At 34.2% G+C, this 15,683-nt stretch overlaps 1 protein-coding gene across 3 annotated transcripts in view; it reads left to right on the plus strand.

Annotated features, from left to right (window-relative positions):
• Positions 1-15,683, plus strand: part of CSMD3 (CUB and Sushi multiple domains 3) — a 588,763-nt gene that overhangs the window by 140,546 nt on the left and 432,534 nt on the right. For all 3 annotated transcript variants that reach the window (XM_063173375.1, XM_063173384.1, XM_063173392.1), the window contains exon 4: positions 8,116-8,310. In XM_063173375.1, the coding sequence (XP_063029445.1) occupies positions 8,116-8,310 (195 nt within the window). The remainder of the gene's footprint in view (positions 1-8,115; positions 8,311-15,683) is intronic.

The raw sequence follows: 15,683 nt of genomic DNA on the forward strand, positions 1-15,683 counted from the left end.
TTGCCCAGCCACCATATATCCTACCAACTGAGCAAAATTCTCTACCCACCACCTGAGATGCACAATGGAATTTAAAAAAGACCTCTGAAGAGTTGGGTAATGTCCTCATGACATCTCATAAAGCTGATTTTGACCCTTTGCCATCAAATACAATAATGGCATTAATTCCATCAAGAAATGGTGTACTGCAAAAACAACTCTGATACAGATTTGGGAGAGAACAATGATTTAATCTTCTAAAGGAAAATTCTAAACCATAAGACTTTCCAAATGAAAATTAAATCACAAAACTAAGGCCATCTTTCCTTTCTCAAATTTTATTCTTTTTTTCTTCTTCTTAACCAGAAGCATTTAGAACATACAGAAATGTAAGTCTAAATTCGTTAACATGCCTCCTGTAACCAGTGTTGTCACAGGTTTTTATACCAAAAGTAATGGTGGAAGCCAGACTGAAATTTCACTGTAAGAGACAACATGGCCTTTGAGTAAAAGAAGCAGGTGGTCAATGAAGCGTCCAATTGCCCCAAACATTTGGATTTCTAATGGGGCACTACAGTGTCTCCCTATAGTAATTCCACACATAAACAACAACAGATACATACAAAGCGTATGGAATCAATATGAGAAATTGAAATACTCTTATCTCTAAGATATATAAAAAAGGAAATGCTTGTTACTCTGCCAGATCATACAATAGCTCTGAATGTTTCAGATGCCACCTAGTGCCCAGTTCTCATGTGTCAAAGTTCCCTTCAGAAGAAAACTGGTTTTCTTTGTGCCCTTTTATGCCACTGTACAACAACATGTCTATGACATCCCATATCTACATCTTATGCTTTAAATTGCACTTTTAAACTCTGAGTAATTCACAGTAGCAGAAACAGCTTTCTAATTTTTTCCTTTTTCTTTCTTTTTTTAAAACAAGTTGAAAAGTTCAACATACCATGAGTTCTGCCTTCATGTTGAGACACAATTTGTGAAGAAGGCCTGTAGCAGGGAAACCTTGGCTAGTAAGTCAGACATGAAGCATGATTGATTAGCCACGTGGTTGAATCCTCAGACTACACACTGGTCGGTTCAGATGAGCTTTGCCAACAGGAAAGTCGAAGAGAAGCTGCATTCTTTTTAAGGTTAACCAGTCTTTAGTTCACAATAATTTAAAACATAAAATTTTCAGACTATCCTTTTTAACAGCTGTAGAGCCAATGCGTTAAATAGAAATGTCTATCAGTGCTCACTGAATTTCTATTTCTTCTTTTTTCTCTAGAAGTCCCAGTACTTGTACATTAAAAGTGCTAAATTATCTTGTTCTCTAATTTCAGAAATTCTATCATCTTGAATATAAAAACTATGCATCTTGCTAGTATTTTTGTTGTACTTTGGAACAAAATATGGAACCCTAATTTCAGTAGGAAACTAGATATGCTAGTACATCATATATATGAAAATCATAACTTTTATTTGACATAGGTATCTATTATTGTTTGTAAAATTTGAGTGGAGATGCTGCCTATATAATACCACACAACTGGTTTGTGCTGTGACATCCTCCTTCAGTGACTAAACTGATTTTTTCTAATTAGTTATCTTTTTACATATTTGGTTACTGTAAATTTGTAGATTCTCCAGGTAAGAACAGCCAGTGGGTAACAATGCAACATTTCTATTACCTAACACAAGGTAAAATCAGATGAGGCTAAGATGGAATGAAGAAAGGTAATACAATAAGGTAGTTGTTGTCATAATATTTCAGAAATTGAAAATTAAATTGTTTTATATAACTGTAAAAGTCCTAGTAAGAAATATGTATTGCAGAAAGATTATCAATAATGTATAAATTTTAGGAACGTTTTTACTTTAAGTTGTCCTGGGCTCTGAAATAATCTTTTCTTGTAATTTCAACAGCCTCTTTCCAGCTGCCTCCAGAATACAGCCATATTAAAAAAAGTACTCAGAAAACACTGCAGTCTAAATAGAACAATCCCATTTTGACACATACATAGGCATTTCTACACTGCCTTTGCACGATAGGCAGGGTGCATCTGTCTGAACTTCATCCACCTGAGAAGCAGAACCACCCTCACATGTGGCAGATAGTTTCATAACAGGGTGGATGCAGCAATCTCTGTGCTGCTTGCATTGATATTTTACATCCAGGCCAAAACTTCCCGTTGTTTCCAATGGTCTCCCTCAGTCCATGCACTATGTGCCTCCACCTTCCAGCCATCCCCAGGATTAAACTGGTGCCCTCAGCAGCTGTGCAGGAATTGACTGCAGCTGGAGCTCTGTTCAAGTGGAACTTGGTGAAGGCAAGGAAGCGTGGTTGGTGCTTTTAACTGCATAGCTTTGCTAACAATCTGGTATTTGCCTGCGTGTCATTCCCTTCAGGTAGCGCTTCAGAAGTGTGTCTCATGGGGAAGATTCAGATTTAACCATATCTACTGAAGCATGTAGTCATCTTTCTGTTGGTTTCACTTGGTCCCTGCTTATGATGCCCTGCGGTTAAATTAGTAACTGCAATTTTAGTTTTTTTGCATAATCCTTCACCTCTAGTGGTGCATCTGCAGCTGATTGAAGCAGATATCCTGAACACTGTATTGCATGTGAAGGGAATATATTGCAAACCCTGGACATTTTTCATGCTCACTGTATTAATGTGACTACAGTATTGTAATTATCCCTTGTTTCCCTTACATATCCTGGAGGTTTTCTTCTGCACTTCTTCTCTCTGTTCCCTTGCTTGCAGAAGAATTATGTTAATGCAGTTCTAACTTAATGCTGAAACAAGTTTGTCCCTATTAAAATAGCATATGACTTTATGCTATAAATAGAAACATTCTTGTCTTGCTGGCAAGGAAGAAAAAACCAGTGCTTGTTTCAATGTACTTAGAAACAAAATCAAATTCAGTATAAAAAAATATACATTAAAAGTTTCCTCATAACAGGGTCCTCTGTAATTTTTTGACATGAAAATAATCTCAAAGGGAAGAAAAAAGCAAAATTATGTAATTCATTGAAAAATAGGCAGGAAACTGCAATGTAATTAGCTGTATTATCTTTAGTGAACAGTAGAGACCCTCAGTGATGTTACTACTGCAGATATATAAATCAAGAAAGAACAATTAGAACAAGAAAAGAAAAATTGTTGTTTTTCTTTGGGGAAAAAAAAAAAACAACCAAAACTTCTTATAGTTTTTGTTGCTTGGCTATTTATAGTTAGACACCAGAATACGACAGTTTCTTTTGACTGATCCACAAAAAATGCAGAGATTAAAATAAGAACTTCAGAGAAGTTTAGATTGTTAGAAAAACAGTTCCTGTCGCTGTTGTAAACAAAACTGAATTTCAGAATAGTGACGCTTCATTCTGCACTTGCATCTTAAGGTGACAGATTTGTTGGAATCAAGGGATAATGATTTTTGTTGTTGAGTTTCTACAAAGCAAAAACCTGGATTTTGGGGGAGGGAATTTTTAAAATTCAGTAACTGTTTTAATATATCTGTGCTGATCTGAAAGCATTCATTTATAATGTGTCTTTACTCTCTGAATGTTACATTTTTGTGCAGTTAAATTGATCTTTCAATGTTAAGTTTTTCATTTTTTTCCTTCACTGCTCTTATATTGCCTATTCAAATTTTTTCTTGTGGTTTCCTTTACTATGTAATCTCAAGTGAAACATGCATGTTCAATATTTCAATATGTGTGTAGACAGACAACAGTATTCCTATATTCATCGGTTAGTTCTTCTAGTCCCTATTATATTTGAATCTAGACCATGCTTACTCATATATTCAGAGCAATGTGAATGAGGACAGAATAGAAAGTAAGCAAACTAAGCAAAATATTATAAGTTAAAAGCTATGTATCTGAGTTACTTTTTTAGTTTGCAAAACCTGTGAAAAATAATGGACAACTAAAATAAACTATTATAGGATCCAATATAGATGAAATTTTGGACCAGGTAATTTCAGGCTACTTATTTTTACAAAGGCTGCACCTGGGAGTAGCAGTAATTGGGATCTTTAGAACACTTACTACATGCAGCACTTCTGAAATCAGCTTTGAGTCTTCAATACCAAAGCATTCTTGCCTGTCAGTAAGCCAAAGTACATATTTCCAAGGGATATCCATGTTCAGACATATTCTAGTGTTTCCAGTACACCAGCATGTCCTGTCCCAAATAACAGCTGGAGTAATCCCTAGAATAACATGTTCATATTCGTGTTTGCATGGCAGAGGAATTACTGTTTGGGGTAATAGACACAGTGAGCAGTTTAGGACTGGTACCACTCCCATAGGGGGAGATCTCAAACTGGGAGTGTAGGGATACCAGGAGTATTTAATATCAAATTACTACAGAAACAAATGTTAGCCTGTATTGGGATATTACATACATCTTTCAGTGAGTGAGTACTCATGAAGATATACATGTTGGCAGTATTTCTCACGTTATTTTGGGATAAATGGGATCATAGTAAATTGCAACAACTGCAACAAAAATGATGAAAATATATGGATCAACCCTTTAAAAAAGTAAAATTATTTATATTCCAAATTTTATAATAAAATAGTGTGTGAAGGTCATTAGTACTCATAACTAAGCTTAATAGAATGCAGTGCTATGACAAATGCCTTTATTACTGGAATATGTGAAAATACTTGTTTTGTATATTTAGACATTGTTTATAAATTTAATGTTAAACATTTTAGGGAGGATAATGCTGCTCTTGATTTCATAAATATCATGATAGAAAATACCCTACACATTCCTGACTGAAAATCTGAATAAAAAGCAAATAAATTTGAAGTTTCTGTATCTGGTCCTGGTTTTGTTTCCCTTTGAGTGAAGGCTGACAAAGAGAGTCTAAATTTCTGCTAGCCTTGTTTTTTGAAAAAGAATCAGAAATAAATTATATTTAATGTTATTTAATTTTAATATCTTATTAATTGGTATCTAAAAGGGGCTGAATTTCTGCTAATTAAAGTCTTTAAGTGAGTGGGTCCCCTCCTGCTAAGCAGAAATCTCCCAGATACATTTTACCCACAGCTTTTTAACAGAATTTACAGTGGCATTAATAAGAATTAATTCAATAGAAACTTACTGAACAGCATTGAAGGATATTTTAAGCTTCATGTTTCAACATGAAAAAAAAAAGACAAATATGTTCATACCTACCTTGTTTACAAAATTAAATCTAGGACAAAGAAAATTCCTGCTTGGAGAGAGATTGAAACAACTGGGGCAGCTTGATTTGAAAAGGAGATGAGAAATAATGTACAAAAATGAAAAAAAAAGCGGGAAGGTGCAATAAATTCAATTATGCTTATTTTCAGACTACATAAACAAGAAGTTCAACCAAACTGTAAGATGGCAAATTTCAAAGCAAATACTTTTCCACCCTTTATATCATCAATTATTATCAAAATGTCACTAAAGTCAAGAATCTGTGCAGAGCTGAATACCAATTACAGTCTCATTTGGCAATTCCTGTGTTCCCTGGCAGATGACAATCTTAGGGTAACAATCCATAGCTTTAAATGCCGGGGAGTTGGTAGTACAGTGTCACATTCAGTTTGAAAATAGATACTACCTATCAAAGAAAACAAATGCAGCAACTTTGATAAATTATCTCCCTCTCACCCCCAAATAAGGCACTTGTAGATGTTCAAAATGAAAATACTCACAGAAGAAATTAATATACTTAAAAGTGTAAGATTTATTTTTTTTTCTACTTTCTTATCTAGAATCAGGAACAAAATGGATTGAAGGGTTAGAAGTAGTAACATACTCCCAGGCCTCTTTATCATAAAGTTAAAAAGTTAATGAAAAATGCCAAGAATTCCTTTTAGATGAGTCATATAGTATTGCAACTGGAAAATTAGTTTTATTTTATAAGGAGGGTGATTTTTAATTAGTGCTTTAAAATATAATGTAATTTCACAAGAATAAATTGCCTTCTGTGGGTAACTCTTGGTGAGACAGCAGTAAAAGTAAAGGAAGTAATTTTAGGTAGTGACATTGCTAATCTTTATATTTTTTATTTCAAAGGACAGGGAGTCTTTCTGTGACCTTTTTACAAAGCCCTAAGAGATACAGGCTTCTGAAAGACTTCATCTTCTGGGAGAAGTTGAAAATGAAAACACTGCGTACAGGCCGAGTTTTCAAGTTAATATAATATGATTCATATGATAACTAAAATCCACAGGATGATATTCTTACCTTCATTTTGACATGCTGTGATGATAAATAACAAATTGAATAGCCTTGAAAACTGTTAGAGATTTAAAAGAAATTCTTTTGCTCAAATATGCAGGAGACACCATAGCATTGCCTTCTCTGTAAAGCTTGCAAGCAAATTTGAGGGAAAGGGAGTGTTGCTTCAGCACAGAACACTTCAGTAAAAGAGTGATAAGAATATCACTCTTTAGGTGAGCTTTGAAGTGCCCAAGGTGAGATAGGCTAGTTTGTTACTTCTGTGTTGTGTCACTGTGCAAGGTAATGAAAGTCAAATCCAAAGACACAGTTTATTATGTAAGAGAAAGCAGGGAATAGCAGCAATGACATCAGCAGCTAATATGCATATTTAACTTATTCACATCAGTACATGATTGGTAAATAAAATCTTGCAAAGTAACTCGTTATTAGCATATATTTTATATATTTATATTTTATATATATATAAATAAATACATATATATATAATATATATAGTGCTTATATATGTATGGACATGTGGAGAAAGTTTTTATGATTATAGTGAATTCTGCCTTTTAATAATTGTTCCATAGTTTTGTTTCATGGCTGGTATCACAAATCTAGTAGGATTTCCTAGTTCTTGGTAGTTCTGGGCATTGAAGTTTGAGAATGTAATGAATGTTGGGAGTCATACTGATTGTTCTAATAAATGTTTATATATCTTTTTTTAATTGAAACCTATAACACCTTAGATATTTAAATATGTTGTGCACACACTCATGAGCAATTCAGGGCTACTGAAGAATGTTTTAGTCACATGGAATTCAGGAAAAGAAATTAAAACAATACATACATAGCCCTCTCTTCTTCCATCATTTTCCTTTTTAGATTAGGGGAATTTGGTATGAATCCAAATACAGGTTTATCTGATTTGCCTCTTCCCCATTATCATTAGGCTGGCCAGTATACTTGGCACAAGCCTTGAAGAGGTCAGGATGGGATTATAAAACATGTTTTGTTCACACTTGCAAAATATCTATGTTTTAATGTCCATTAACTAACTGAAGGGCATTGGTAGTAAATGACTGAAAATGTTGTAATCAAGCTATTTATGATGCTGAAACACCAGTCAAAAGGGTACGAAGTCAAAAGAGTGCCAGCTACTGAAACTGATCTCTAATTAATGGCCTCAGAGATCAGACTAAGAGCAGCCATGAGTGATTTTGGACTCTCAGTGGTGTAAAGCTCTGTATTATAAAAGTTACCAGACCTGAGGTATTTCACATTATTAAATTAACTAATTCTTTGCTGAGAAGTTAGTTACCTGTAGTATCTCATCCATTTTCCTCATTATCTAAAATCTATTAAATCATTAAGCAGATTCCTGATCATGGTCAGGCTTATGCTTGTAAAAATTTTCTTTTGTCATGATTAATTTTATTTTTCTTCCAGATTTTGTTCAATTTGAACCTGATGTTCTTTCATGTTTGTATTACAATTTTGTTTATTGTTTTGCATTTGTGTAACTTGAAACTCAGAAATATATCAAACTGCTTTGTTTCCTGTTTGTATGTAATGACAGGTATTCGTATGATTTTCAAATGTAATTGATACAAAACAAATCATTCTTTTGTATCAATTTAATTTTAAAATTACATATTAGCTGAAGCTATCTCATAGCTGGAGTAAAATCTCTTGCTTATTTTTATGTGCCTTTGGATATTTGGGTACTTAAGGAAATGTTAAATACACTAAGTCAGCAATGGATTTTCAGTGTTGAGAGTTGTATAATATCCAAGAAAACACTATCTGTCCTAATATGCCTTGTGTTCTATACTCTTAAACAAAATGAAACATTTATTTATCACAACATTGTAAGTATAAAAACATTTTAATTCATAAATATGTATCTTTTCCAGAATTACAGAGTAGTTCCTGTGGCAACCCAGGAGTTCCACCAAAAGGTATTTTGTACGGTCAAAGATTTGATGTTGGTGACAAAATCCGGTACAGCTGTGTAACTGGATATATTTTGGATGGACACCCACAGCTTACTTGTATAGCCAGCTCTGTCAATACAGCATCGTGGGACTTTCCTGTTCCTATCTGTAGAGGTAAGAGAAATCCTACAGTAATGTTCTTGAATATATATGTTAGTATTAACAAATTTTAATCTCTCTATTAATAGTTAAGGTTTAAACTATGATCAAATAACTCCTCTTTTGAATATTTTGATCTCTTGCTGACATATATGATGTATCTCAGCATATATACCTACCAATTGTCAGGTGAATATTCTACTAAAATTATAATTATCATTTCTTTTTAAAATATATATTATGTAATAAAACTAGAAATCTAGTAATAAGTAGAACATAAATGTCTGCGTACGATGTATTTGCAAGTATGGGAATATAGATTTGGGATCTCTCAGTACTTTCTAAGAACTGACTTATTGTCTAGTAGTAACTTGGTTATTGAGCAAACAGAAATATGAAACTGCCAAAACAATTGAGTTACAGGGTCTTACCTCATTGTCAGTCAGGTTTAATTATTTTAAGATTTATATATAGAAAATCCCTTGTATTCTAACAGGTATTGTAGGTAAAATCCTTTTTCTTGGCTCTTATTAGAAATATAGCCATAGTAAGGAAGCCTGTATTACAGGTAAATCTTATTTTCTGAGAGAAATATTGTTAAAGATGAATAATGTTTGCAGGGCAGCAAAAGGAGGTTATGCTGATAAAATGAAGGCACTATCACTACTATACACAAGCAAAGACAATATGTCAGGTAACCTTGGGATCAGTTTCTAGATTCACAGGTTAATTTTACAAAATTCAACCTTTATATTTGTCTAAAACATTGATGAAGTTTTGCAGAGTTTGCAAAAAAATTCCAGCTGAAATTACCATCCTAATAAATACAGATTAGTTAAAACATGGTTAAACAGCACTGTAAACATTAATTATGTATGAGAAAAGTGTCATTGGAAATACCATACTTTCATTTCCTGTTCTTGGATTACAGCTATTGAATATGTTTATCCATGGTCTTGAAAAAATTATCAACTTATTTTTAATAGTACTATTTTCCAGTAAAAATATTTATAACTTCTGAATCTTCCACTTCTACTTCCCTGAAAATTGCTAGGTAATAATGAAGTGGATATAAAATCAAGTCATATATCCAAATTTAGTTTCTGGATATGAGAATGCAAAAGATATGATGAGCATATGTTGACTTGTAAAAGACATATTTGCAACAACATCAAAGTCTAATGGACTCCATTGCTCAAATTCTCAATCTGCCAGTTTTGAAATGAATGGCATAAAAAACTGTATTCTTGAATGAGTTACACATTCTTCTTTCTGATACTTCATTTTTCAGGAGATCTTTGGATATATTTTGGTTTTGCTCCAAGGGGAGATGAAAATCTATTGTGTAAATTTGTACTCATAAGATAAACTCCCAAAGTAGCCCTGTGGTTAGAACATCACTAGTTTGTTAGAGGATGACAACTACATGAGAATATGAAAATCATTTTTTTTAAACTCATAATTAGAGAGGTCATTATCTGCACAGTGTCATTTCTAAAGGCAAAATAGAGTTAACAAATTGGAAAGGGTTCAGAAAAAGAGGAAACAAGTTCTGTTAGGTTTCAAAACTGTCATTTTGTCTAGAGCCTGAAGGACTCAAACTTTTCCATGTACGTAAAGAAGATTAAGACAATGGCTTGATTCACTGCAGAAACACATGCAGAAAGAAAACTTTTTTTTTTTCAAGAAGACAATTCTTTAATCAATAGCAGTGAGGAATTTAAGGGATAAAAGTTTGATGAACAAAAACAAAACAAAAAAAACAATCCAAGGTACATATTTTAATAGTGGTGGTTACAAATTACTGAAATATGACCTAAGAATGTGGCAGATTCTTGATTTAAGTCTTAACATTATGGCTTAAAGTCTTAATGCATAAAGTGCTGTTAAGGTATTTTTTTGCTATGTCAAATAAAAGAAAAATAACCAATTATTTTCAAGAGTTCCTTCTGTGACTCAATGTTTTATATCAGAAACATCTAACTTTTCACATAAAAAGCACCCTTGTGATTCCCTTCAAATGAATCTCTCCTAATTTAGCCTAATACAATTATCCAACACAGAATTCTGCAAAAGGTTGCTAAAGATGATTACAGACTAATGAGCTTCTTATCTCTTTCTCATTGTTTGCCATGGAGACTCTGATTAAACACTCATCCTTAAAGATTTCCTGTGATATATGACTTATTATTCCCTACCAATGGTCATTACATCTAACACAGTGGATTCTGACACAAGCAAGAAAAAAACTAAGAACAGAACAAAAGTATATTTTGTTCAATATTAATTTGAGGGTTGTTTGTTAGCTTGTTTTTGCATTTCAGAAAGAAACTGAATTTAACGCACACTTAGAAGTCAGCAGGCATAAGATTACAGACGTCTGTTAATCACCTATGTGTAAATATCATTCTCATCTGCCTCTTCTACTTCAGGACAAATAAATTTGAGGATTTTTTTTTAATTTTTCTTTTTGATATTTCCTCTTACATTGCCTTCACTTTAAATGAAGAGATAAGGAAGATGTCATGCTTGTGCTGTAGCATTGTGATGATTATGGATTGATGTCTCAAAATGGGGAATTTCATTGAAAACAACAGTGTTTTGTAATGTCACAAGCAGAACACTCTACTAATGTTTTAATTTTTGTTTTGTTAAATTATACTAATATTTGCATTTTTAAAAATAATACATCTTTGGGCCAAATTTTATTCATGAAAAAAAGTTAGTCCTCAAATAGGTTCGTATTTCTTTACTTGTCTCTATAGGATTTTATTGAAAAATCAGCAGACTTATTTAATGATTGCTTTACTTCAAAGCCTCTTTCTAACTGAATATTGTTTGAATACACAAAGATTTTCACCTGCATGTTTTGGTATTCAATAAAATATTGTTACTTTATTAGATTTATTAGAAGTAAAAAAATACCCTAATTATAAAAAAAGCGAAATTGTATTTATTTTTCTGGTTAACTACATGGTGGAGTTGCTCTCTATATGAAACAACACTTGAAATGTACCAACCTCTGTCTTGGTGTGGACGATGACTGAGTTGAGATTTTATGGGCTCAGATCAAAGAGTGGATTAATAAAGGTGACACTGCTGTGGGTGCTTACTACTGGCTGCCTGCTCAGGTGAAGGAGGAGGATGAGGCTTTCTCCAGGCAGCTTGGAGCAGCCTCCAAGTCAAAGGCACCAGCTCTTGTGAGGGACTCTGTCTACCAGGCCATCTGCTGGAGAAGCAAGACAGCAAAGCAAAAATAGTCTACGGGGTTCCTTTGAAAACATTGATGACAATTTCCTGTCACTGGTATTAGAGGATCCCACAGGGAACGGTGAGCTGCTCAACCTCAGATTAACAGCATCTCCTTTTTGGAGATGTGAAGGCTGGGGGCAGCCTTGGCTGCAGTGACCATGAAAATTTGGAGCTGCATATCAGGAATGGAGGAGCAAGACTTCAGCCATGGACTTCAGGAAAGCTGATGTGAGCACTTCAGGGATTTTCTTGGAATAATCAGGCACGGCAGGGAAATGGGGTCCAAGAGAGTTGGTTGATGTCCAAAGTTGACTTCCTGCAAAACCAATAATGCTTAATGTCAATGAGCAAGAAATCAGGCAAAGGCAAAGGGGGAGAGAGACCTGCATGGATGAACAAAGAACTCCTGTCATTACTCAAGCATAAGCAGGAAATGCACAGAAGTTAGAAGAAGCATCAAGCCACATGGAATGAATATAGAGATTGTCAAAGTTGAAATGGGATCGGGAAGGCCAAAGCCCATCTGCAATTAAATCTGACCAGGATGTCAAGGACAAGAAGGGTTTCTTAAAACACATCAATAACAGAAGGAAAACAAAAGTATAATGTGGGCCCATTAGTAAATGGAAAGAAATCCTGGTAACAGGGGACACAGAGAAGGCAGAGTTATCAAATGCCTTCTTTGCATCAATATTCACTAACATAATTTTCCTTGGTGAAGGAGGCTTGAGTTAGATAACACCTAAACAAACTTGACATCCACAAGCCCATGAGCTCTGGCAGGATGTGTCCACAAGAGCTTCTTGACACCATAGCAAGGTCACTCACAGTCATCTTTGCAAGGTCATGGCAACAGAAGAGGTGCCTGGAGACTGGAAAAAAGCAAATTTCACCCTGGTCTTCAGAAAGGTCTTCAAAGTCAGCACCGCTTCAATCCCTGGAAAGGTGATGGAGCATCTCATTCTGAAGGCCATCTGTATCCATATGGATGAGAAGAAGGCAACCAGAGGCATTTAGCATGGATACACTAAAGTTAAATCAAGCTTGACCAAACATTGCCTTCTACAGTGAAACAACTACCTGGATCAATGGGGAAAGAGCAGTGGATATTCTCTACCTTGGCTTCAGCAATGCTTTTGATGCTGTCTCTCACAAAATTCTGATAGACAAAATCAGGAACCATTGACTGGATGAGTGGACATAGGTCGATTAGAATCTGTCTGAGTAGCAGGGCTGTAATTAGTGACATGGGTCTAGTTTGAGGTTTGTCACGAGCAGTGTCCTCCAAAGTTCCATACTGGGCCCAGGATAGTTTAACTTATTCATCAATGACTTGAACAAAATGGCAGATGTCTCCTCAGCAGGTTCACTGATGACACAAAGTTGGGAGGAGTGGCCTGAGTTCTGTGAGACCTTCAGAAAGACTGTGACAGCCTGGAAAGATGGACAGAGAAGGACTGTGTGAAATTCAACAAAGGACAGTGCAGTCCTGCACCTGGGGAAGAATAACCCCACTGACCAGCACAGTCTGGGGGCTGATCTGGAAAGGAGCTCTGTGGAGAAAGACTTGGGGGTCCTGGTGGATACAATTCTGTGCCATGTGCTCTAGCTGGCCCTGCCTGAGCAGCAAGTTTGGGTCAGACCACCCAATGCGTTGCCTTCCAAACGTAGTGGTTCTGTGATTCTTTGACTTACCCTATGCACAATCCATGACAAGTTTCTAAATAAACCTTCTTGCCTGAAAAATTAGTTTTGATAAGGTTGTTTTTAATAATGAAATCTGACAGAAGCTTAATTATATCACCTATTCCTGAGCTAATGTTGCAGCATGCAGTTTCTCCATAATGCAGCAAACTAGAAACAATTTACTAATAGTAATAAATAATGCTACACTTGTATATAATATTTTCATTCTATGAAGGTTATAAGAATTACACACTTTCATAATCAAGGAAGTATTCTGACATTTATGTCTTCTAAAAATTTCTTATTCCATGCTAAAATGGGTGTTGTAAGATTCTCCATTCTAAAATTTATTTTTTTTAGAATTCAGAAATTTCAAGTGCAGAATACAGTTGTATTTGTATTCCTAGAAGCTCTAATAAAATTTAAATTAAAGTGTCTTGTGGACCTTCCAATTGTCTGTACATATAGCTACAAATTATCTGCGAAAATAAAAACTCCATTTGTATTTTCAACGAGGAACTTTGGTTTTCTACTTGTCTAAATGAACATGTATTTTGATCAGAGAAGCATACAACCCACGGTCTAGCTTCATTTTTCTATTGAAAAAATGTGTTTCTCCTTTTTTAACTATTTATCTGGGAGGACATTGAGTTATTTCTTGCATATATTGTCATGACAGGTAAAAGGCTGAAGAGGTTCATACTAAATTCCAAGTCTAGGAATTCTGTAACTCCCCTGTAATATATATATATGTATGTAATTATGAAGATATGTCTCTTTATACCTATCTTCTTCAGTGGATTTATTCCAAATGAACTTAACTGAGATATTTATAAACTCTTATTTTTAAAAGTGATCTAACACGTGTCAGAATTGAATTAAAATATTCAGCTCACTATTTAAATATTTTGCCATGTCCTCTATGCAGAACCCACTGGACTGAAAAAATTTGTTAATTGCAAGTCACTGTTATAATTGTGTAAGTACACAGATACATGACTATACATATTTCAACTCCATGAGGTGAGTTTTAGGTCAGATAAAACAGAGAGTAGCTTCAAATTAAATTAAAGGGTTTTGTGGACCTTCCAATGCACTTATATTTAATGGTTGTATTTGTATATGTATGGTATGGAATAGTACGGAATTTTGAAAAAAAAACCATTAAAATTAAACTTCACATAATTACCAAGAAATAATCATATAGCATTGTAAGCTTTTCACAGACAGATATATTTTGTTGCAGATGGATTTATGATTTTATGAAATCATGTCAAATAGAACCTAGTAATATAAACAGTAAAATAAGACTACTGCCTTGGCATCTTTGTTATAAGCTGGTCTTTGTAGGCTTTGTAAACAACAAAGCAGGATATAAAGTCAAAGTACTGCACTTGATGCCATGTAATGCATTAACTATTGGAACTGACAATCTGCACAGAAGAAAATAGAGTGCACTAACTTGAAAGCAGGAATAAATTACATCTTACAGGGAACGAGCAGTTTTCTGCCTGAAGCGAGTTCTTATACACAAATAGTTACTCTTGCTTATTCTTGGGAAAAGCCCAAGTATAGCTGTGTGAGTCTGGATAAGAAACATGTTAGATTATCTGAGAAAATTGAAAAGAAAACAAAAAAATATTTTCTAGAATTATGCATATGTACATAAGCAACACATTTCTGCAGATCCTTTTTGGCAAATAAGTAATCAGTGGCTTAGAACACTCTTATGGGTGGTATTTAAAAAAATATAAATGCCAATGCTTCTACCTAAAATTAGAGATATTAAGTAAGATTCTTTGGGGGGTGGAAATGATGAAAACGATCTACTATTTTATTGAAATAGTAGAATAATGGTTGCGTGTTTTCAAGTACCATGCTGTGTGCTTTCAAGCAGGGCAGAGAAGATCTTCAAAATAATACCCAGAATGACATTTTGAATAAAAAAATATACAACACCTTTTGTTGCTTTGAATTTTTGCAATAAAAGAGCTTTGTGAGTTCTTTACTTTAGACATCTTTAAATGTGTAATTTTTTGTACCAATAGAATCAAACTTTTCCATTTATGAAAAGCCTTGAAATTGCTCACCACTGTACCTTACCACACTTATATTTTTTCATTATATTAGTGTTATTCTCAGGATACTCACTATTCTTTCTGATACTCACTATCAGGGAAATAATGCAGAGTCTGCTGGTGTGAAAAACAAAAACCTGAGCCTGAAGAATAGCAAATCCCCATGTGATTTTTATTATGTGACCAGAACCATGGATTTCTTATCATTGCAAATAGAGGCAAAACTTTGCTGAGTTATGTAAAGCTATTTTAAGTCATTAGCACAGAAATAGAAATGCTTACCACATTAGAATTACCACATATTCCTAACTCGAATGGTAAAATATTCTAGTTTTACTGTATTGATAATAAAAACAATATTAGCATTACTGC

The sequence above is a fragment of the Melospiza melodia genome, chromosome 1 (assembly GCF_035770615.1).
Source record: "Melospiza melodia melodia isolate bMelMel2 chromosome 1, bMelMel2.pri, whole genome shotgun sequence".
Taxonomy (NCBI): domain Eukaryota; kingdom Metazoa; phylum Chordata; class Aves; order Passeriformes; family Passerellidae; genus Melospiza; species Melospiza melodia.